At 43.1% G+C, this 25,505-nt stretch overlaps 1 protein-coding gene across 1 annotated transcript in view; it reads left to right on the top strand.

Moving 5' to 3' along the window:
* doc2b (double C2-like domains, beta) overlaps positions 1 to 25,505 on the top strand; it is a gene marked incomplete at its 3' end in the record, with an annotated part of 377,287 nt that overhangs the window by 170,841 nt on the left and 180,941 nt on the right. Inside the window, exon 2 of the mRNA XM_083636172.1 lies at positions 5,113 to 5,192. Coding sequence (XP_083492298.1) covers positions 5,113 to 5,192 — 80 coding nt within the window. The remainder of the gene's footprint in view (positions 1 to 5,112; positions 5,193 to 25,505) is intronic.

Consider the following 25,505-nt stretch of genomic DNA (forward strand, 5'->3'; position numbering starts at 1 on the left):
TGATGATTCAGCAGAAACCTAGGTGTGTTAATCGGTTTTCACATAAACTGATAACGGCCTTTATCCGATAAAGGATGCCGTTTACATGACACTCCAATAACCAGGTAACTCTATAAATCCGATAATAAACAGTTTATTAGTGTGCATGTAAATGCACTCAATGTCTCATCAATTCCACATATTTACAGGCACAGTACTGTATGGACGCTATCCCCTCTGGAAATACGTCTTTGATGTGTTCATATCTGTCAAGTAGAAATTCTCAGTTACAGGAATGTTAATCAAGTCAATTTAGCTCAACAACTTGACGATCATTCCTATGTGTCGGAATGACATCAATTGATGTATTCCTTGAAATTAGGTAATTAATAATTATTTGCTGATAATTAGTTAATTATTATCTTCTATGCTGGTAAGTAGCTACTTGAAATTGAATTAAACTGATCACCGTCCCTGAGAGTCACACAAATGAGACTGCACAGCCAGACTGGATTATGACTCCCCTCTACTAAAAATGACTAAGCTCTTGTAGCCTCCTGTAGAGTTCACAGCACTGTTGCATCTCACTGTTGTACCCCACAGCTATCCAGATGGCTCATCCATCTACAGTGCAAAACAGTGATACAGGCAGCTCATCTAACAGGCTTCCTAATAGCATCCCACTGTTATGAGCACAGTGATGAACACACAGGCAACGACTGAGTATAAATACTAATGCCATGGCTCCGGTGCTTAATTTGTGCCCGATCGTGCCGGAACAGGATCCGGCACCATGCGGTTTTGGGCTACCTGCCCATTTACGTGGATCCGGTACCTGCTGGCATGAAACCATGTAATACTCCCAATAGTTCACTCTTCTTTCCTTTGCCCTCCCTTCCAAAAACCTTTCATTTCCATATGAAGACAGGTGATTACCCTATTATAAAATAACAAGCGCATAAACAGCACTTCATGAGTGAGCTGCTGAGTGTGTTATGGTCAACTTCAGACAGCTCATGGCTAAAAGTTGAATTTGCTGTTTTGGAAAATTAGACAAAGTAAGCATGATTATGATGTCATCTGGACCTACACTCGATCAGCTCCAACTCCATTCTCACGTCAATTGGACTGTAATAACCGTGGCGCACGGAAGCGGAAGTCTTGGCGTGGACATCCACTATACAGCGGGAACCCAAGAATACCGGCTGTCTGTACCAGGGACATATTATTCATGATATTAGTTTTCAGACTATTCACAAGTTTCCTGGTGAGACCGTGGGCGCTTCCATGACACCCTCCCTCCCTGTTTCCAGCTGCCGGTTGCCTGTTTCCGCCCAGGACCGTTCATAGCGAAAGAGACTGAAAATAATCATAATAATTGTTGTGACTTTGTACCTACCTATGTCTTGTAATATATGTATGTATATATGTATATATGATATAAAAATATCGGCCGATATATCGGTATTGGGAATTTTTTTACTCCCTAATATCAGCATCGGCATCGGCCTCAAAAATCCAGTATTGGTCGGGCTCTACAAAATACTTTATGTTAAGATTACATATGGAGTGAAACTGGCTGTAAAGCATTACTCAAAATTGTTATTAATGTTAACGTTACAACAAGGGTTTTATTTTGAAAGAGCTAAAGCGGATGACCTACTTACATTCCGGCTGACTTGATGCAGTCTATGCGCCTGGCGCTCGTGCATGAGACTTTTTTCTATCGGCATAGTCAATGTAAAGTAAAATCCAGAGGAGGAGAAGAAGCAGGGGTGAAAAATAAGACATTGGAACAATGCCAACATTTATATCGCCAGCCATTCTGAGACGGCTAAACGGGACGGGTTGGCAACTTTTAGACCGAGAAGGAAATGCCAGTACTGTAGTTTGTGGATATTAGTGGGATTTTTGGACAATCTAAAAGGGCCTCTACACTCTACAGTAGTTATGTGACTTCAGAAAATGCGTTATCTCAAGATTCTACTCTGAAAGCAAATGGACAGCTAATTACATATTGATACAAAGTTTACTTAAAAGCACACTATGCACAATGTGGCTCACCTGGTAGCACGCGTCCTTCGCATCCCCCCTCTCTAGGCATGGTTCGATTTCCTGCAGGATTTGTCAGTTGCTGTTTGTAAACACGCAACATTCAAAGTTGGCTCCCCCCCCACAAGTGAGAGAGAGCGGTGGTCGAGCGAGCTCAAGAGTGAATGAGTGCGCTGGCGACAACAAAACCGGGGAATCAGAGGAATTAAAAGTTTTTTGTGATTGTTTCCTTACGTTCGAAAGCACTAATAAACACACCCACACCTCCACACAACCCTGCGGGAAGGTGCCGCATAGGTGGTTTTTGTTTTAATGCAGTTCGTCAAACCGACACCGACAGCACAGAGCAGCACTCTGCACACATTAAAAAACAACCCGTTCTCATCCCAGGTCATCAAATACCACCGCTACCTTTTTGATCTATTTTTTATTGACACCATTCATTCAATACAAGCACATCGCACATCGCAAATTCTGACCACAATGCTGTACATATCATCCCAGTGTACAAAACCAAGCTGAAGACCAGCAAACCAGTGGAGAAGACAGTCAGGGTGTGGTCAGAAGACAGCATTGAGAGTCTGAAAGGCAGCTACCTTTGTATTGATTGGGAGGTGTTTAGAGAGGGCGACACCGACCGCACAATCACAGTCACCACCGACTATATGAACTTTTGTGTGGAGGCAATACCCACAAAGAAAGTTAAAGTCTATCCAAATAGCAAGTCCTATATAGACAGCGACATCAAAAAGGTGTTAAAAGAAAAGAAAACTGCGTTTAAAAATAATAACACAGCAGAGGTGAAGAAGCTACAGACACGTCTGAATCACATGATAAGGGAGGGGAGGCAGAAACACAGACAAAAGCTGGAGAATGCCTTTTCCTCATCAAACACCAAACTTGCATGGCAGACAATAAAAAACATGGCTGGAATGTCGACCGCCCGCAAACCCCTCTACGCAGAGGATGAACTTGCTTTTGCCAATGACCTTAACACCTTCTACAAGAGGTTTGACACAGACAAACATCTCCATGATTGCACGGCTGTGCTAGAGTCTGTCCCTAGATCAAATGTGGACAATAAACATCACTGCTGAGCAGGTGACGGAGGTGTTTAAACATCTAAACCCACGGAAGGCCTGTGGCCCGATAAGGTCATTCACTTCTAACACTCTTTTCTGACAGGAAGAGTCCAGCAGGTGAGGGTAAACAACACTCTCTCCCCCCCCCGTGATCATCATCATAGGAGCTCCACAGGGCTGTGTGAGTTCCTCCATCTTCTTCATCCTGTACACAAATGACTGTACCACCTCAACAGAAAACCACTTCATCATCAAGTTTTCAGATGACACAGTCCTGCTTGCTCTGATGAACAGTGACGACGACATTCCATCCTATGTAGACAGTGTAAACAAACTGGTAGAGTGCGGCGATGAGAATGCACTGGTTTTGAACACGTCAAAGACCGAGGAGGTCATCTTTGACCCCAGGTCAATCGCCGACCGAGGACAAATTAGGATCCACAACACATCCATAAAACAGGTGGAGTCCTACAAATACCTGGGTGTGTGAGTGGACCACAACCTGAGCTGGTCCACCCAGGTAGATCATGTATGCGCAAAAGTACAGCAGCGTATGTACTTCCTGAGGAGACTGAGGGCTTATGGGGCCAGTGCTTAAATCCTCAAGTGGTTTTACTGCTCCACCATACAAAGTATCATACAGTACTGTGGCACTGTATGGTACAACAGCTTGACGGTGCAAACAAAGAATAGGGTGGCCAGGCTGGTCAAAACGGCCTCTAAGATCATCGGTCGACCTACCAACCAAGGCTTCGTCGACAGCCAAAACGCAGCAACTCTCACCCGCTCCACCAGGAGTTCGAGCTACTCCCCTCGGGCAGGCGGTTCCGAGTCCCGCGGTGTCGGCTTAATAGGACAAAGAACTCCTTCGTGCCCCATGCCATCACCCTCCTAAATAAGCAGGGGGGGGGGGGGCAGATAAATGAACTCTGGAGATAGCCCGCATTACAAATGGGCTGGGGGGGGGGGGGGGGTAGTCTATTTAAATGCCCCTATGCGTTTTTATTTTCAGGTGGGTGTACTTCTGTTCCCCACTGTGATTTTTAATTCATTTTTAATTCGTAGGTGGATTCCAGAATGAACTGATTTTACATATTGCCCCCCACATTTCTAGTTTTAACCTTTTATCATCTTATTTCTTATACTCCTTGTTTCATGTCTGGCCCACATCCTTTTCTACTGTAAGTTTAAGTCTGTTTGTGCACATATGTCTTTCATGTCTTTTATCTTCTTTGTATTTATATTTTTGTATCCATGTTGGCACTGTTGCACATTACAACAAATTTCTGTGAAAGCAGACAATAAAACGAACTTGAACTTGAACATTGCTAATACAGGGTAACTATCCGAGATGTGTAGAATCCCTCCCTAAACTCCTATCCCCACACACATACTACCCTTCAGAACATGTGATGAATTTATAGGATGTCATGGCTGAAAATTTAGCAATTAAGCACATGAAAATCACTCTAAAATTATACATCTTTGTTTATTAATATTGTTGTTGTTGTTATTAAAATCGTATACCTACTTTTGAAACACCCAGCATGTGTGTGTTTCTCAGAGGTTGAACACTGAGAAATAAATTCCTGATGTCATTGTGTGGTGTAATTTGGTGAAGTGATCTAATAGAAAACAAAAAGGCAGTACAGTGCAAACCTCTGCCCACGCTGAACAATTGCAAAGCTGCAGCCTCTGTAATGATGTTTGCTAATGGTGAGATTGTTTGTCTTCTGGGTTTGATTTTCTGAAAAAATATCATGTGTGTGCAACGCTGTCTAGCAGCCAACTTGAAAGTCCTGGATGTCAGACTTTCCCACTAGCACATGAATGCAGCATAATAGTTGTGGCTAAAAGACAAAAATAGCTTAATGGCAGAAATCCCAGATCCGGATCATCACCTAAATCTCCTCTCTCCCCTGTGAGGCTGTTAGTGTCATATTACGTTACAGCTACTCATTCCTTTCTGTCTCTATTGTCTCCCCCTCTGTCTTTACAGCTACACTGGGTACCTTGGACTTCACTTTGCTCTATGACCAGGAAAACAATGCACTGCACTGCACCATCAACAAAGCCAAGGTGAGCAGCGATGATGATGATGATGATGATGATGGTGGTGGTGGTGGTGGTGATTGCAAAAATGGATGATGGTCATTGGTGATTGCACACATAATGAGTTTACCTAGACGCTAATTTATTGTACTGAAATTTGTCAGAGATTAATGATATTCTAACATTATGAAATCTTTCAGTCATGCAACCTTGCTATAACACTCTTCAAAAGTGTCCATGTTAAATCAGATCAACTTGACTGTCTTTTCCTTTGTCTAAATCGGCAGTAAATCTGGGTGATGAGAGACAGGAGTCCTGAAAATTCAGCAATAAATCCACACTTATGTTTTGAGGGTCTATAAATTAAAACACAAAGTACTGGGTCCTTGCTGTGAATTAACTCAAAACTTCAAAAATGGTGATGGGATGAGATGGGAGAACATTCATGATCATTCTTATAAAAGTTGGCAAGCCCACCGCTTCTCCTCACTGGTCTAGGCAAGTTAAAGTAAGAGAAATTAGGGGGAGTGGATTCGATGAGAGGAACATTGTCCTCCAAGCTGAGCCAATGTCTCAGTGATCATAAAAAAAAATCTGTTATGCCATATGATAAAATCTTGACAGATAAAAGACTTGTTAGACAGAGCCCTGACATTTAAAAGACACCTTTTAACAGAGGAGGTGACAGATGGAAATCTGATTGACGATGCGATGAATAGTAGGTCTGACTAAGTTATTGTTGATGACAGTACATGCTGGGGGAACACGCAGACAGATCCTATTTCTCATAAGAACTGGGTTGTGTGGGGGAGCTGGCTCTGGTGCCAGGGGGCACAAGGACATACAGGGACAGAGGAGGCATGGGGGCACAGTGGCGCAGTCGGTAGCGCTGTCGCCTCACAGCTAGAAGGTCCTGAGTTCGATTCTCGCCTGGGACGCTGTGGGCGCTGGAGTTGTGTCCCCCCCATATCTTCAGTGCCTACTGCCCAGGTGGGTTATCTCGTCGAAAGGGCCTTTCTGTGTGGAGTTTGCATGTTCTCCCCATGCTCCCCAGGGGGTTCCTCCGTACATAACCCCCCACTAAAAACATGCAGAAGATCGTCATCCGACCAGTGACGACAACATCCGAAGTTGGTCCCCGGGCGCTGGAAAGAAAAAGCGACCACTGCTCCTGGCCTGCCCCCCGGAGGAAAGGACAAGCCAGGATGGGTCAAATGCAGAGGACAAATTTCACCGGCCACCGTCAGCATGAGTGTGTTTGTGGCCGCATGCATGTGTTGGTGTGTGCCTGTGTGACAATAAAAGACGGGCTTGTCCGTCACTAACTGTAAAAAAAGGAGTAGGATAGGGGTTCTATTAAGGATGTAGGCATGGAAAGGTAACTGGGCGCCCACGCCCGGGTCGGGCCAGGAGCTGCAAACCAAACAGGGTGAACGGCTTAAGCCTGTACCTGCTCTACTTCAACCAGACCTCTACCTTCAGCCCACTAAAAACGTGCGAAAGTGGCTAGTAAGAGTGACTGATGAGTTTACACTACACCACTGCCGAAATCTACCCGCATTTCTGGGGTGGTAATGTCAAACCCCAACAATTTACACACTGTTCGACTAGGGGGTGCTGCAGCACCCTCAGCACCCACATTCCTGTGCCCATGGCTGCCCTTTACACTTATTGGCAAAAAACTCACTCAGTTTTGTGTTTAAGAATAAGTTCAAAAAGAGTTGTTCTTACACAGCTTAGGTTTTCCACATTGGCTGTTGTCAACTGCCCCAGGAGTAGGCCTATATGAGAAATGCATTTGTTTATGTTATGTCATGTACTTTTTCATGTACTACTATGATTTGATTTGCAATATTAGAGGGAATGATAATTTTTACATCATTATTCTCATTTTAATTGAAAAACATAATACGATTATTATGGTGTGATTTTTACGGGGATCTGTACCAAACAAAGATGTTTCCTTAAAAGCCCATTCCGTCGGTTCTGGCGAGAAATAAATGTGCACAAAGTGTTTTTTATTGGCAATGAGTGAATGCGCCTTGACGTAACTTAAAAATCGCGACCAGGGGCGTTTCTCTCCGACCAGCCGTTCAGAAGATACATGGAAATACCGCATTTTCGAAGGGGTGAGCATTTCCCGCCACAGCTAGAGGATGTGACGTCTGCGCATTCACGAGCCTGCCTCTTGTCCTCATGGCTCCGGCGTAAATACCAATACCAACGAAGAAGATGGCTAACAGGAAATGGCTAACGTTACGTTCGTCACTAGCTGCTAGCAAAAGCAAACAACAGACTCCAGAAAAAGTCCACACTAAATAAATAAATAAATATTTATCTAATGAAGCCCGTCTGGCCAGACAGCAGCAATGTGACCGACATCGGGGGGAAACTAGAGTCAGGACTGTGTTTTCGGTTCATGAAGGGAACTTGCTGCTTGTAGCTATTGTAATGTGGTTTTGACCAGATAACGTTAGCTGCTTGCTAATGGATTTTCAAGATTCAAGATTTTTATTGTCACTCCGTAGTACAAGTATCTGACCACCTGGGGCCAGTTGCACCAAGTGGTCTTACGACTGGTCTTAAGCTACGCCGGTCGTAACTTTACGACCTAACAGCTACGCCGGTTGCACCAAGAGGGCTTAAGCCTTCTTTTCACTACGCCCAGGCGTAACTCTTACGCCTGGTCAGGAGGAGGCGTAGTGCCTGCCTGTAACAGAGATCTCCGTGTCTATCAGCGGAGACCTTTTTGAGTCCTTACCGTCATCGTCACCGTCATCGTCGTAACGTCACCATCGAAGCATGATGTTAGATTATAACGAACTAGTTGTGTGGCTTAGCCTTCCCAAATGTTGACGTTAGTTTTTTAGAATTTAATACATAGAATTGGGAACGTTACATTCAATTTCATTCAGACTGCTTGGCACTAATCGCCGCCGCCATTTTCCCCCGGGGCTCCTACAGGGGGAGGGTGTCGTGACGCACATTAGGGCTGGGCGATATGACCAAAATCTCATATCCCGATACCGATATATATCACGATATAGCATATTTTCTGTAAATTCTATTTATAGTTTATATAAAATGACCACATGGCCATTTATTTATGTAGCAGTTAAACCCGTTAAAATGTTGTCAAACCTCACAAAGGATACATGCATTCAGAAATACAGATAAGCATGGCTATTCTTTACAACACAGATAATAATAATTAGTTGCAGGGCAGTAGAATGAAACACAAACTGAACCACGCCACCAGTTCGATTTTCAAAGAGGACACTAGCATTTGATGTGTTTGATTTAAGCACTAATTTGGAATCATATCTAAAAACGGCCACTAGGCGGCAGTATTTCTTTAGTCAACGTCAAAATACCTACATGTTCAGTAGAAGAAGAATAAAACGGTAGAAGAAGAACAACAACGTTAACCAACACAACTCACCCAGGGAAAGCTAAAAGCTAAAGCTAACGATAGAGGTTTTGTTGTCAGCCCTCAAGGGATTTCCTTGGGATGATGAGAGGAGATGTTTTGCCAGGTTTAACGTTAGGAGGACACACGCAAATATGGATCAAACGTAACACAGCGCAAATGCCTGGGTAGACTAGGCGGACAGAGTGGAGGTAACATCTCCCTGCTCTTTAGCCTACTCACGGCTGATTTGTGCCACTTATAAAGGGACACAACGGGCTTGTTGACACAGAGTCTGGTGCGTGTGTGGACTGTGGACGTGAGTAAAAAAGAAAACAGAATAGAAAGCACAGCGTCATCGAAATGACGGACAATATTGCCGTAAAGAGTGTGATTTGCAACACAACGATATACCAGGGGTGTCAGACTCATATTAGGTAGAGGGCCGGATTTGTTCAACTGAGACCTCATGGGGGCCGGATTTCTTTTTTTACTAAAACCAATTCGACTCATTTACCCATTTACTTCACAAAAGAAATACTGCTCTTTCCATTTGTCTTGAAACTGCCTGCATTCCGTGTCAACCTTTCTCTTTTTCGACAGCATCTTGTTGATTCCTTTGTTTTTTGGTAGGTAGCCGAATGCGCGATTATGCGCGGTTAATTAACTTATGAATTAACTCTTAGCTTGCTTATTAGCCACACGTAGTTCATGATAATGGGGTGCGAATTTAATAATAATAATAAAAAAATAAATAAAAAAATAAAAAAATAATAATATTCCAAAACATCTCGCGGGCCGGATGAAACCTGCCCGCGGGCCGGATCCGTATCTCTGACATCCCTGATATAAACGATAGAGCATCATATCAGACGAAATATATCGTCATATCGCCCAGCCCTAATGCACATACAGTAGTGGGTGACGGCGCGAGGCACATTTTTGGGCCAATCGGGGCACATTCCCCGGCAATTCACATGGACGTGCATTGCTACGACCAGCATAGTTAAGACCAGATGTAATCCCTATTGGTGCAACAGGCGTAAATCCACTCTAAAAACTGGTCTTAACTAAGACCGACGTAGGAGTTACGACCAGGCGTAGTTAAGACCACTTGGTGCAACCGGCCCCTGGTCAGAAACTCTGCTAACATTACCGTCTTGTGTGAAGTAATGCAACCCTAACGTTACTACCGTTATGCTTATGGTCATGGAACATTATTGTTTGACTGCAGTTAGCTGCGGTGGGGAGTCTGTTTATAATAACCATAACGTTAGCTTGATGCTATACGCGGCTAACTAATAGATTTAGCTATATTTATAGAAATCACCACCGACCTCCACTAATAACGTTACCGTCTTGTGTGGATAATGAATGTAACAGTCGTAAATATGCCTAACGTTACTGTTATGCTTATGAAACATTGTTGATTGTTCAGTTTGGTCAACTCCTGGCATTACACGGTACCGTACATACAGGGGAAGCAGGGTATTTCCTGGCTCACGGTAACGTGAATAGCCTATCCATTTCCCCGCAACCAATGTAAGCCAAAACACGGCCAAACATGCCACAATAACGTCCGATAATTCATCCAGAATCCTTCCTGGGCATCTCGAGGCTGATCTGACCGATACATTGTCCAGGTTGCCGTTTTCAAGTGACTTTTATGAGTTAACGTTACACAGCAACCAACACCTCTGCTGTTGCCAGGCAACTGCTTGTGCGCGTGCGAGTATGGTGCCCGCGCGTCAGCTCGTTCACATGCTGCCTGCAGTTACTCTAACGCCACCGCCGTCAGTAACAGTGACAATTGACGGAATGGGCCTTTAAGTCTGCATAATGATGCATAAGGCTGCATAATTATTTATCAGGTTATTTGGTTTTTATATTTTTATCCTGATGTGTTACAATGCATTTTTGAGGCCGCACTTATATACTGCGCTTTGCTCCAGTGCCGCAGGGAATAAAGTCAACTAAATGTATTAATTTGCTGTCTTCTTTCCCTGTGACATATGGCACAAATTGCACTTTACTGCGGACACTTAGTTACTTTGGTCGATTTTATTTTCCTCGTATGTGATGTCACCAGATTAGTTTTAGGATTGAATTATTGTTTTTACTTTCTTTTTAATTATTAATCAGGTTATTTGTTTTTTAGATTTTTATCCTGATGAGTTACAATGCACTTTTGAGGCCGCACTTTGGTGTGCTGCACTTTGCTCCAGTGCCGCAAGGAATGAAGTCAGCCAAATGTATTGATTTGTTGTCTTCTTTCCCTGCGACATTGGCACAGATTGCACTTTACTTTTGCACTTTTGAGGCCGCACTTTAGGTGTACTGCGCTTTGATCTGGTGACGCCGGGAATAAAGTCAACCAAATGTATTAATTTGTTGTCTTCTTTCCCTGCGACATTGGCACAGATTGCACTTTACTGCGGACACTTAGTTGGTTTGCTTTTGGTTGACTTTAATTTCCTCGTATGTGATGTCACCATTATGACTAACAGGATTAGTTCTGTTGGCCAAAGCCAAGTTGTCTCACTTGGTGGGGACTTAGTTCCCCCACTCGCCTCTTGGGACATGAGTTAATTTCTCTGTGCTGATGGAACCAAACTCCGTGTATTGTCCATTGCTGTTGTTTGTGTATCTGTGTTACTGACATTATATGTTAAGCAGTTGTACCAACCTTTGTGCCTGAAACAAATTTCCCCTCGGGAATAATAAAGTTAATCTCATCTCAATCTCATCTCATCTCATCATGTGTAGGTCAGGACATCTCTGCAGCATGACAATATTTAATCTAAAATGGTATTTTAACACACATTTTGCCTTTAACATGTATTGCGCCTCCTTGCAATTTGAAAATTGCAGTAGGCCATATTGTGATTTCAATTAAATTTTGATTAATTTTGCAGCCCAGTTCCAAATACTCAGTGGGTATCTAGTTTAGTATTGATACTGCAATAAATATGTAATCAATCTAACTGCTTAATATCCATCTTAGCAGAGGTGGATGACACTGACAGGATGAGTCGAACCCTAATTCATATCAACTAAGATTGCCAGCCACAGTTTCATTATAGTACTAAGTACTCCTACTTTAGCCAGAGTCAGCCAGAGTCCAGAGGTGACGTCCTCTACGATTCCCCTCCACTGTGTTTGCTGTGATGAAGTGGTGGCCATAACTCTGTCTGTCTGTCTGGATAGATGTTCCAGCGGAATGTGGGCAGCAGAGGAGACAGACTTGGCATGAGAGTTGGGCAGCGTTGCGGGCACCAGGCCACCTTGATTGTTGGCAGCCATTCGCGATACTGCTCAACTCCCTGGACGTAAACCGCTGCCTCGCCAAACCACAGGGAAAAAAATCTTCCCTCGCAAATATTTTCCATTTCCCTGGTTTAGTTTGCTTACTAAATCCCTCGTTGTTCTTTCACATCATGGATTTGTTGTTGTTGCTTTCACTGCAACGTCCATTCTGTTCAGTAGTAAGTCTATAGTGCATGTAAATTGGCATATGGTCCCTCCATCTCAAAGATGCAGCTCTCTAATCAAAGCCTATAGACACGGGTTCATGGAAGCACTGGTTGCTACTGGGAGCAAAGAGAAACACTCTTTTTTATACCAATGAATTCTGGGGATTGATATCGATCCCCGTGAGTGTAAAGGGTGAAGGTGTACGGTGATGCGACAGGGTTTTCTATTTATGCAGCAGTGATAGCCTACCTCACATGTACAGAGAATACTTTATCACAGCAGCAGTGATAGCCTACCTCACATGTACAGAGAATACTTTATCACAGCAGCAGTGATAGCCTACCTCACATGTACAGAGAATACTTTATCACAGCAGCAGTGATAGCCTACCTCACATGTACAGTGAATACATTATCACAGCAGCAGTGATAGCCTACCTCACATGTACAGAGAATACTTTATCACAGCAGCAGTGATAGCCTACCTCACATGTACAGAGAATACTTTATCACAGCAGCAGTGATAGCCTACCTCACATGTACAGTGAATACATTATCACAGTGCAGTGATAGCCTACCACACATGTACAGTGAATACATTATCACAGTGCAGTGATAGCCTACCTCGCATGTACAGTGAATACATTATCACAGCAGCAGTGATAGCCTACCTCACATGTACAGAGAATACTTTATCACAGCAGCAGTGATAGCCTACCTCACATGTACAGTGAATACATTATCACAGTGCAGTGATAGCCTACCTCACATGTACAGTGAATACATTATCACAGCAGCAGTGATAGCCTGCCTCACATGTACAGTGAATACATTATCACAGTGCAGTGATAGCCTACCTCACATGTACAGTGAATACATTATCACAGTGCAGTGATAGCCTACCTCACATGTACAGTGAATACATTATCACAGCAGCAGTGATAGCCTACCTCACATGTACAGTGAATACATTATCACAGCAGCAGTGATAGCCTACCTCACATGTACAGTGAATACATTATCACAGTGCAGTAATAGCCTACCTCACATGTACAGTGAATACATTATCACAGCAGCAGTGATAGCCTACCTCACATGTACAGTGAATACATTATCACAGCAGCAGTGATAGCCTACCTCACATGTACAGTGAATACATTATCACAGCAGCAGTGATAGCCTACCTCACATGTACAGTGAATACATTATCACAGTGCAGCGATAGCCTACCTCACATGTACAGTGAATACATTATCACAGCAGCAGTGATAGCCTACCTCACATGTACAGTGAATACATTATCACAGCAGCAGTGATAGCCTACCTCACATGTACAGTGAATACATTATCACAGTGCAGTTGTCCATTTACTAAGCAAAACAAGCCAAAATAAAAAATTGCGTCAAGGCGGAAACTGACAAAAGGTCACTCAATATCCTGTAACCAAAACAAACAGTTAAAAGAGGGTCTGAAAGGCCACTGATCTGATCATTTTTACAAAATGGAAAACAAGCTGAATAGAATTGACATTAAACCAAGAGTTGTATAGAACCTGAAAAGGAAAACAACTAAAATGCAAGGTCTATTTTCTATTATGCCTTGCAGCAACTCTTTCACTGAAGCAATGGCACAGCAGATTTGCAGTGGGCTAAAGTGGCTAGTGCAGCTGCCTCATTTTCAACTTAACAAGATCAAATGCCACATTCACGTGCTGGTTGGAATGTTCGGCATCTGGGACTTCCAAGTTGGCTGCTAAACCGCATTGCATTCATGTGACTAATGATAAAGAAACATTGCCTAACAAGCTTATTTAACAAATTTAATATAAACAAATGTTAGTTATGAGAACAAATGTGCAATAAAGCCACATGTTTTGCAGACACGAAACCAGGTTTTTACTGCATGTTGAAACAGTTAAGGGTTATTATTGTGTCAAAACAAGGAAACTAAAGGGGGGGGCAAAACAAAAGAAACTTAATAGGCTTTGGGGGGGAATATAAGCTATTTCTCCTTTTTATTTTAATTATAAAAAATTATAATCTTCCCATTAATACCATTTATCTCTTGCATTTTCATTCGAATAAAGGCTGTTACACACCGGGGAGATGCAAATAAACTTTGGGAAAATACAGAATAATTTGCAAGCAAATTATTCGCCCAATTATATTCACACCAAACGGGACGTGATTTTGTGGTTAAATAGGTTCTAAACAAACCATCGTGGCATGAAAAAAATGAATCAACGTCAAGCAGCAACAACAATGACAATGACAATGTTTTTGAGGAGAGAGGAGAAGGGAGAGTTTAGGGAGAAATATTTCCCCTCATCCAATATTTTAATGTTATGCCTTCTCATTTTTCCCTCCATTCACCCTCTCAACACAACACATACAAAATACTACTTGCGTTATTGCCCTCCAACTTGCCTGAGTTGCAGATCATCATCTGTACCATACTGTCCCTCCTTTTTCTTTCTCCTCTCACATTACAGTCTGAAGCCAATAAAAAACAAGTTAAAACAAAGGACTGAGTAATTCACTGTTACTTGACTAGAGGCCAATCTCTGTCTTATCCACCTGACTGACCACAAAAATAACTTTGGTCGCTAGTGCAAATACAACACTGAGGCCAATTTTTAGCACAGATAGCCCCATAGACTTTCCCTTGTTAACATTTAATTAAAGCTTTTGCCTTGACATGAGCTGACATGTCGACATAGTGAGAGCTAGAGCTACATGATACTTTTCTTTTTAATGAAAACCAATTTTGCAAGTTTAAATTGTCTCTTATTGCTAGGTAAAGTGAGGTTTATTTCTTTATTTTGCTGCTGGATTACAAAGGGGACATTCTGATATAGGCTACCTGATGTTATCTAATAAGGGTATTTACCTATGAGATAACATCATGTGAGATACAGTATGTCATCTCATAGGGGTATTTTATTTACCTTGCAAACATGCACTTTGTTTCACTGACACCCATGCCATTGAGCAAATCACTACTTGAGGGGGAAACCTGACATTCAATCTGAAGTAAAGACATTACAGTGACATCAAATACTGCTTCAATTAAGCATGCGGGTGCGTGCACACATGGGAGCTGCAAGCGATGTCTATCTTGGCATCTGTCAATCAAATTAAGTTATTAGAAAGATAATAGTATGTCATTTATGGCTGTTTACTTATTCCATGAAATGATTCAATTAAGATAAATATAGCATAATAAAGCCTTGATTTAGTAGGCACCTTGAACCCTTAGAGCTGTGTAAAGGAAGCTCTGCTGACAGATGAGGAACATTCTCCCATCATACAGCACACATTAAAGCGTTCCACACTACTGAAGTTACCCATGATGAAGTCACTGGAGCACCCATTTCACAATGTGAACATAATGACAGACGTATCCTAACATTTATGATTTGCTTGGCTAGAACGAGGAGGTCCTTCATCTGTCTGGTCCCAAATGAACATTGTTCATTTGAGGTTCATAATTTACAGTCACAGTTTGACTTGATCCTCGCTGGCTAATGTCACTCCATTGAGCTGTACCATCTTGACAGGCTCCTCACCCCACTTATTGAATTAAGCCACAGGGGGGAAATCCCCTGTAATAGCTCACATGGCTGAAATTAGTCCATTTGTGCCATTTGAAATTGCTAGTAATTGATTTAAAGGGAATACATGCATGTGCACATTCAAAGAGAGCCAGAAATAGCTCAGGGCTGCACGAGAGATAACAGCTCTTCCTCGTATGGTAGCCATCTCCATTGGCTGAAGCAGCTGGGCTGTCTGGAATCATGATGGGTCCAACACAGATAAAGTTTTTTCTTCACACTAAGACTCACTTTGGTTGGTTTCACTCATACATAGACTGCCTTAGCTGCCCCTGAGGGAATTGTATTGGAGTGACTCACAACCTGCTAGAAGAGTTGATACTAGGGTTATTCCATGATACCAGTGATTTTTAAAGTCTCAAGGAAATGGCATCTTGCTTCTGTAATTTGATGCATTTGTGGCTGAAAAATGATTTTTTTAAGGTGGGATATGATGCCTAGAGGGATAGTTCAATGGTGGGGGCCGGGTAGGATCATCAAAACATTGAAAGGGAAAGGCAGTTCACTAATACTGTTCAGCACATCGCAGTGTGGCTGGAGAAGCAATCCACTGTGAAATGCTGTGTACATAATCTGGAGCTTCATATATTCCAGATTCAGTTCCAGCCACTGGCCGGTTGCACCAACAAGGCTTACGTCTGGTCTTAATCTAAGTTGGTTTGCCATTCTAAGTCCGACCTAATAGATAGCCGGTTGCACCATCTAGGCTTAAGCATTCTTCTCACTAAGACCAGTCACCAGGCATACATTTTTTCACAGCTTGACAATGGTGTGTCTCGTACATCGACTTTACAATGAGCCACCACCATTTAAAGCATATACTCACTTACTGCATCACTTCCTGGTTTGGCAAAAGCAGAGCGTAGGAGAGACAGAATGAACAGGATAGTGTGAACTTCAGAAAAGATCATTGGTGCCTTGCTGCCATCTTTGCTGAACATTTACAAACAACGCTGCATCTGCAGAGCGTCCAGTATAATTAGGATGCTTTCACACTGGCTACCCGGGACCATTCCCGAGCACACTTGTCCCCAAATTGACCCCAGATCCGGAACGTTTGATGAGTGTGAACCTTGCATTTCGTTTCGTGCCCGGGCACGGAACGAAATGGAACGATAGCAATCGTTCCCAGTGAGAAAGCAGTCTTATACCTTTTTTACATCAAAGGTCCCACTAGTACACGTGTTTTGTTACCCAGGAAAGCAGCAGGTGGTAGCAGCAGCATCACCTTTTAAACTTTTATATCGCACTCTCAACCCGCGTTTCTCCATGGCTGCAGGCGGTCTCTTCCCCCTCCCTTTTCCCTTTTCTCACGGCTGCAGTAGGTGCAGTAGTGTCAGGCCAGCTAAAACAAAATGAAAACTTTCGGATAAAAATGTGAAGTTACAGTAATAGATGCCGTACGGAAGAAATACTTTGCCTGATCCGCATGTGTCTGACAAGGTTACATGGTCTGTTCAGGCACCCGCACCGACCCGTACCACAGCTGGTGGACATAGGCCATTAGAAATATCTCCATGATTAGGCATTTCCTCTCCTTTGCCAAAATAGAGAAACTCAGTTGACTGCGGCATTGCTCTGTGGCTGCTGCAATTCTGCACTTCTCTCTTTACTGGTTTATTGAGAGAGAACTGGATGGACCAACCCGTCTTTATTTGTCACACGACAAACCACAACACATGCATGCAGCCAGCCACACACACATGCTGACGGTGGCCGGTGAAATATAGTCTCTGCATTTATCCCATCGAGGCTTGTCCTTCCTCCGGGGGGCAGCCAGGAGCAGTGGGTCTCAGTATTTAATTCCAGACTCAAGAGCCATTTATTCAGCACCGCCTACCTGTTTCATTCTCTTACTGCTCCTACAGACTGCCCTTTCATTGGCCGCTCCTCCCACACAAGCTTTGGCACTCTTGGAGGTTTGCTTGTTCTTTTGTATTCATTACCCTTGGTTGTCTGTCTATCTGGTTTTGTGTCTCCTATTTTCTGTCAAGCTTGCCAACTCTGTTTATTGAAAGTGCTCTATAAATAAACATCAAATTCTTAATACACATTCCCACAAGGATATTCAGTAAGAACCAATGAATAACTGCTATGTGCTGGCCAGAGCAGACCCGTTTTGTGATTATTCTTTTAACCTTAAATAGATGCCTTGCAGCTGACGTCACGTCGGGGTTGATTTTTATTCCTAGGTGAAACGTTGGCTGCCGCCATATTGGTCCCGGCGAGGACCCTCAGTTAAAGCGGCTTCAGACTGGAGTTTAGCCTCAAACATGCCTGTGCTATGCTGTGCGGTGGGGTGCGAAAACAAAAAAGGAGATAAAAATGTATCGTTTTATAGAATTCCTAAAGAAGAAAACAGACGTCACAAATGGCTTGCAGCAATTAAGAGGGCTGACTGGACACCAAACGAAGCTAGTCGTCTCTGCAGTGTACATTTTGTCACAGGTGAGTTCAAAGGTGAATAATGGAACTAGCGTTAGCCTGCTAAATCGAAGATGCTAAATAAGGCTGCCACGATTAGTCGACTAGTCGCAACGACGTCGACGATTTAAATCGTCGCCGACGAATTTGGTAGTCGACGTAATCGCATGTTTTTTTTGGAGCTGAAAAAAAGAAAAAAACTTTTGTTTTGTTTCCGCGAAGGTGCTGCCTGTGATGGCCTCACTGGCTGGCTTGGCATCCAGGCATCTCCGTCCTGTCTTTGATGCACATCCGCAGTACCCATCATCCGGGGAAAACGTGACATCACCGTGACCGGAAAAACAACAAGCAGCTCCCAGTGCTTCTCCACAGAAAAAATGTCTAGCCGTCCTCATACTACGTCCAAAGTGTGGGAGCATTTCACCCACAATAATGTGAAGTGCAAAATCTGCTAAATAAGCTGAACTCGCTTATCATGGCAGCACGAGTATGATGCGCGAGCATCTCAAAAGGAAGCACGTTGTGGCGAATGCAGATGAAGGCTAATTAGCTTGTTAGCTCACTGGCAACCGCAACGTTAGCTGCTAACGTTAGCTATTGGCTAACGTTATTAACGTTAAAAGCCTGCTGTAACGTTGTCATCTCATAGCAACGTTAAGCTCATGTGTTGCTGACGGGAATACTGGAAACCTCATTTTACTCCGCAGTTTGCACTCTACTTACGACATTTAAAAATTTGTTTGATGCCTGAGAAGACTGAAACAATTTTTTTTTGTGAATAGTTTTTGGTTCCATTTCCATGCCACGTAGTAGTGCCCTAATTTTATTTTGCATTATTCATTCAATGGATAGTACATATTTCATTGCACTATATGTTTTCAATTTCAATGTGTACTATTTTGCAGTTTTGCAATTTGCACTAGGCCTATATTACATTTATTACATGCAAGTACATTGATGCCAGAAATAAATATGCTGCTACATGCTCTAAACTTTAAAGTTCATGAAAATATTATTTCTGAGTGAATTATCTATTAATTGTCTTTATTTTTATTTGGCACATGCTTAAAACAACTTGAAGCTAAATTTAGAAGCTGATGATGATAGCTAAATCAGAGCGATTGAGTAATTGTGCGATATGATCCGATTAGTCGACTAATCGTTAAAATAATCGGTGACTAGTCGACTATCAAAATAATCGTTTGTGGCAGCCCTAATGCTAAACGTAGCCTAACTGAACTGGCTAAATATAAAATCTTAAGCTTGTGCATTTCATTGGAAGGAATGGTTCAGATAATGTTAAAATGTGAGCTGGTTGTTACGTTAACCCATCTGACATAGCCTACAAGACTTTACAAACAAACTATCAAATTAGCATCAGCTAATGGGGATCCGTTTAAATAAACAAATAAACTATCAGTGAATCCCCATCCATTCATAACCCTAACCCTTTCTAATCACCAGACCCATGTCATTAATTTGTTAACTCACTATTACTTTAAGCAAAATATTAGTTATATCATTTTTACATAGAAAGATAGCAATCGTATGTGTGTTCAATATTGATTGAAATCCCCTCCATCTGTGCCCAGTCAACATCCAACAGCTCACCCAAAGTGATGCATTTTCAAGGCTTTCAAAGTGGCTACATTAATAATCATACATAACTGTAAGGAAGTTCTACCTTCCACTTATTATGTGCTGGGTTATTTGAATTGGAACCCACAGGGAATTTCCCCTTGGGGATTAATAAAAGTACCTACCTGATTGATCATTGATATTTTATTGGGGCAATCCTAGATGAGGTAATGCAGCGATCAAGTACTTAGCAATCGAACTACACAGAACAGAACATCGCTTATTTATATCTTGGCATGTATGACATCACAACTGCACTTATGACATCACTTATGACATCATCGACCTCACAGTTGCAGTGACATCGTCGATGGCCTCACAGTTGCTCGAGTGACATCACAGTTGATGACATCAACGATGACGGGGTCTGGTCCATGACAGATCCTGAGGCCACCGGTTTGAATCAGGCTCGCAGATATGTATGGTATCATCATTTGGTAGAATGATGACTATAGAAAAGGCCCTCTTTTACCGACTGATGAGACCATGCACATTGGAACACCAACGGGCCGGATGTGAACCCGCGACCTAAGGATCTGATGTCATGGACTTGACCTCCATAATCTGTGTCACTCCGCTGTGAGGTCATCGATGTTGTCACTGCAACTATGAGGTCATCGAAGGTGTCACTACAACTATGTCATAACTGCAGCTGTGATGTCATAGGTGATGTGCCAAGTAATAAATTAGCTATGTGTCAGGTTCCATGTTACAATACCATTGTTTCTCACTATTATCACGTGTGCTAATGAAACCCTCCCTTCTCTCTCACCAGGCACAAAAAACAAAAACCCTCTCAGCCCTGACTTTGTGCCAACAATATTTTCCTATGTCAGTTCACCTGACAAGAGGAAGAGGCTCTACCATGTTACACGATTTGAACAGACCCAAGCACTGAGAAGAAATACCCAGCAGTATGGACAGAGACTGAGAATGCAGAAGAGGCTCATTGTCTTAAAATGTGATTTGTTTGGTGACTCAACAAATGTTGTCAAATGGCTACATGTTTGTCTTTTGTGGCGTAAAGGAGAGATGTAATGGCCCATTTCCACCGCTGGTACCAACGCGGCCCCGCCCAGCTCGTCTCGCTTTTTTGTCTCATTCCACCGATCAAAAACGTGGACAGCCCGGGTTGAGTCGGGGTTGAGTCGTGCTGCTTTTAGTCCCTGCTCTGTTGAGGTTCCAGCGCTGTGAACCCGGGTTCATACGGTGACGTGAAAACACTGCAGACGACTGATTGGTCAGGCAGAATCGTGTTTAATCTACTGACTGAAGCTGCATACCAGTTTAGTGGGGCAGGGGGCTTACCTTCTTCTGTTATGTTATTTCCATCAGTCTTTTGTGTTGCTGCCTTCGGCGCTGGTGAAATAAAAGCGATCTCCTCACTCAGCTTAACATGACGGTAGTTTTCAATTGTTTTGAGAGAGAAAAAAATCCGCTCCTCAGGAAGCCCTTTGTAGCTGTGTGCAGCGTCGGCTCCGCTAGGCCGCAGGCGGGGCTTTGGTGAAGCCGCGGTCTTGCCTGGTGAGAGGCCGCCGGGGTAGAGGCTTCACTCTGTAGCGCAACCCCCGTCCCTCGCGCAGCGCATGCATGTGAGTTTGACTAACAACAAAGTGATATCCATTCTCCTGGCCGATTGTCACATTTGCCCATGTACACTGTAGGTCATTTAGAGGCACCAGTATTTCATAAACAGTTTAAAAGTTCTGTGTATGGATTTTATTTTAACGTTATACTACTACTACTTCGGTTATGGGCGGAGGGCAGATATGCGGTCGCTATGACGACCAGGTGTGGTCGGGGGTGGGCGGGGGCAGATGACCAGCGGTGGAAGCAAAACGTCCATCGGGTTGAAACAAGTAGAGCCGAGTGGTGACGAGCTGTGCAGGGCTGTAAAATGTGGTGGAAATGAGCCATAAAGTACAACTTGTAAAAAAAGGGGTCAGGTTATGCATTGTGGTATATTGTTTAATCAAGAATTCATAGATTGTTTTAAACATCAAAAGGTTTTATTAGAATACATTACATTTCAGACCATGTTGCTTCTGTACAGTTTACTTTAACACTTTAAATTAATTTATTAAAACCTTTACATTATTTTAATTGGCTCAAAATTCCCTTTTTGTACAGTACAGTTAATTCACACACCACCACTCCACTGCAGCCAACGTGAGAAACACTGGAATTCACATGTTTTCTGTAAAACGCCTGGCATTCTCAAACTTCAACTTTCAGGTCCTTATGCCCAAACATGTTGAAGTTGAAAATGCAATGAATTATGAATTGTGCAACATACATGCCAGGTATAAGTGTGCGACTGTGTGTAATATGTGCAGAGAGGTTTGTGTCAGTGTTGAAGCTGTTGACAATAGAGCTATCTCTTTAAGTGTAAAGGGGCATTTTATCTCTAGCACACCTCTGCCGTGGCAACAAGCACAAGTAACAATTCTTATGGTGAAGCATCAGTCCATGGTAAAGACGTGTTGAGCATGAGGCCTGAAGTCTGCACTTGAAAATCTGTGTGATGATCTTGCATTGCTTTGATGTACCGTGTCCTTGCTGTTGGCTCGTTCACATGTCCCCATCTGAAAAATAGAGTAAAGCATTGTTTTGACAGACAACTCCTACTTCATTAGTAAACTACAGTATGTCATTGCACTTGCAAACTCAGTGTTAACTGTTCTCTGGGGATAGCATACATTATGAGTTCATGACACTATTTTTTGACAAAACAGAGAAGGAAAAAAGGGTTGGGATCAGATTTTGAGCCTGTATTATTTGAATCCCAGAAATGGAATTCTAAGAACGCCTTACTCTTCAGTTTGTTATATTTGTATTTTTAAATCTATGGATATGATAAATGAAATGCAAACCAACCCTGGATGACATCCTCAGTTATATAGTCATTTTCCTACATGCATTTCTTACAAGTCATAGCCTCTGTAGACAACTGACAGGAGCGGGGGTAGCAAATTATTTTAATCAAGGATACCACTCTGTCCTGCCTACCTCAAAGCATGAATAATCATTTCAAACTCTACTTGAGACACAACAGACAGTTGGAAATGAAAATTAAGTTTCAGGAACGCCATGACGGAATCTTCTTTAGTTAAAATTGACTAAGTGGGTGGTGTCTGTGGGATCGGTATGTGTCCGTCATGATTTGTGACGGAAGTGATGTCACAGTGATGTCATCAGTGATGTCACTTGAGCAATTGTGATGTCATCAGTGATATCACTCGAGCAACTGTGATTGCTCAGCTGTGATGTCACTTAGGCAGTTGTGATGTCATCAGTGATGTCACTCGAGCAACTGTGATGGCGCCTACACCGCCTAGGTGGGTGGGCAGTGTCTGTCTGTCTGGCTTCTGATTTTGGGAGCCCATGGAGCAGGCAATTTCCATAACTGCAGCCATGGCGCATCATCTCCAGTCTGCACGTGCACTCGATTCGTAGTTTCTTCAAATTTAGCTCAAACATCAATTTGCACTCAAGGATGAACTGATTAGATTTTGGTGGTCAAATATCAAAGTTCAAGGTCACTGTGACCTCACGACCACACGTTTCATGCTCGTTAACGTGATCTCTCTGAGGGAATTTCTTCAAATTTGGCTCAAACATCCACTTGGACTCAAGGATGAACTGGTTAGATTTTGGTGGACAAAGTTCAAGGTCACTGTGGCCGCATGTCCATCTGTTCCAAGGAAGGGGCGGGGCTAGGTAAAAGGTGCCATAGCTAGGGATAGGAAGGTCATAGAGAGTCGGGATTCGAGGGGTGTGTAGGGGGAGTTGCTAGGGGTGTTGGTGGTGGGAAGGGGTGTGGTGAGGGAAAGGGGTGGGGCTAGGGCCATAGCTAGGAATAGGAAGGTCGTAGAGGGTCGAAACTAGAGAGAGTGGCTAGGGGGATCTGGGTGATGAGAGGGGGTGTGGGGGTCAAGGAAGGGGGCGGGGATGGGAAAAGGGAATGTAGCTAGAGATACAAAGGTCATTGAGAGTCAGGATTCGAGGGGTGGGTTGGGGGAATGTTTAGGGGGGCGTGGGTGGTGGGAGGTTGGAGGGGGCGTGATCAGTAAGGGGTGGGGCTAGGGACAAATGGGCCATAGGAAGGCAGAGAGTCGGCGTTCGAGGGGTGGGATTATTTTCCATGTTGAAAACAATTAGCCGTGTTGTTGAGGTACTCCAAACATTGCCTTAAGTGCCATAAGGCTGAATGGCCACACCACTGTGCTGTGGGCTTCAAGGTATTTGTGCTTGTATGAGTCTGGACAGACATGGAGACATGGTGTAATAGGAAGTAATCAGAAGCGAGAACATCATTTTGTTGACTATTGGAAAACAGCAGTGATAGTATCGGCTGAGATTTATTGTACTACTATCTCTAACAAAATATAGTAGAGTAAATGGGCAGTTTTTGAAATGTGATCAAAAATCTGCAGAAATCAAACCCTGGGAGACCACCACCAGGAAAACCGGGAATCACCTGGGAAAGGCGGGGGATTTGGCAAGAATGCCAGTATGTAGTAGGGGCAGTAGCAAAAGTCACCTGGGTGTTCCCCTCTGATACACCAACTGCCCCCAAGGAAAACTCAGCACAGGCTTCAACAAAGGACCCAAACAGCAGCACAGTGTTGGCACAGCCTTGTCCTCTCCAGGGGTCCAGATCGCCGTCCCATGTGGTCTCAGCTGACTGGAGAGCGGCCTGGCAAGACTGTGCACAGTGCGCAGAAGAACAATGGAATATTTCCCGCTCTCTCGGTTGAGCATTCTGTCAAGGACTCACTGGAGAAAGGCATCTAGTGTTACACGTGTGTGTTTGGCTACTTTACAAAGCTAACAGGAATGTATTTTTTACTATGTACTGTGCCATACACATAGGCCCCTATCGTTGCATCGGCGTAGTTTCTAGGCCGAGCGCCTGGCGCAGCACTGATCAGTGGGCGTGGACCAGCGCACTTGATATCTTGGTGTTGGCGCTACACGCAGCCTAAAGCATTACAACCACGCCTTTTAAGCATAAAATTATGCACCGTCATGCTCATTGGATAAGTGCAATAAACGAATCACATGCTTGCCTTTTAAGCTCCAATTCCAGTGGTCCAGTAAAACCAGACAAAGCCAAGTGCTCTGCCCCCCCCCCCTCCCTTCATCCCGTCTGTCTGTCTCCATATATAGGCTATTATTCCATATTATTATGCTTCTCAAACCAATCTAACTGCAGTTTAAATACTGCAAGCATGTAAATACGCTACACTATAGCAAGATCAAAGTGAAAAGAATGTTCTAAAGGCATCAGCTAGAAAAATATAGCCTATCCCTATATGATGAGATTAATTAGATTGGTGAAAGTTTGTCCAGAAAGATATCGTTTTCTCTCCCCTGCTAGGATGGTAGGATATGCACATAAATATAGCCTACATTATGTAAAGTCATTGCATAAATGTGTTTTTATTGTAAAACTAAAATGTGAAGTAGAGCCAATTTATTGGAGTGGACATCACAGTAGGACATGACAGTAGAAGCGCGTTACGCTGTCACTTATCTAAATCACGTTAAATCGACAAGGGATATATATAGGCCCAGGATGACATATAGGTTTCACATAGGGTGGTGTTTTCATTTCGATGTTTTATTTGGTCCAATATTGAAATGTTCTACAATTGCAGGTTGTGTTACCATTACACATTATTTAGATCAACCTTTATATCTATTTCGGCTCATTTGGTTGCTATTTAGTAGCGAAATGGAGTAGCCCATTGCATGCTGGGACATTCACAGGCAGTGAA

This window comes from Poromitra crassiceps, assembly GCF_964638095.1.
Source record: "Poromitra crassiceps genome assembly, chromosome: 1".
Taxonomy (NCBI): Eukaryota; Metazoa; Chordata; class Actinopteri; order Beryciformes; family Melamphaidae; genus Poromitra; species Poromitra crassiceps.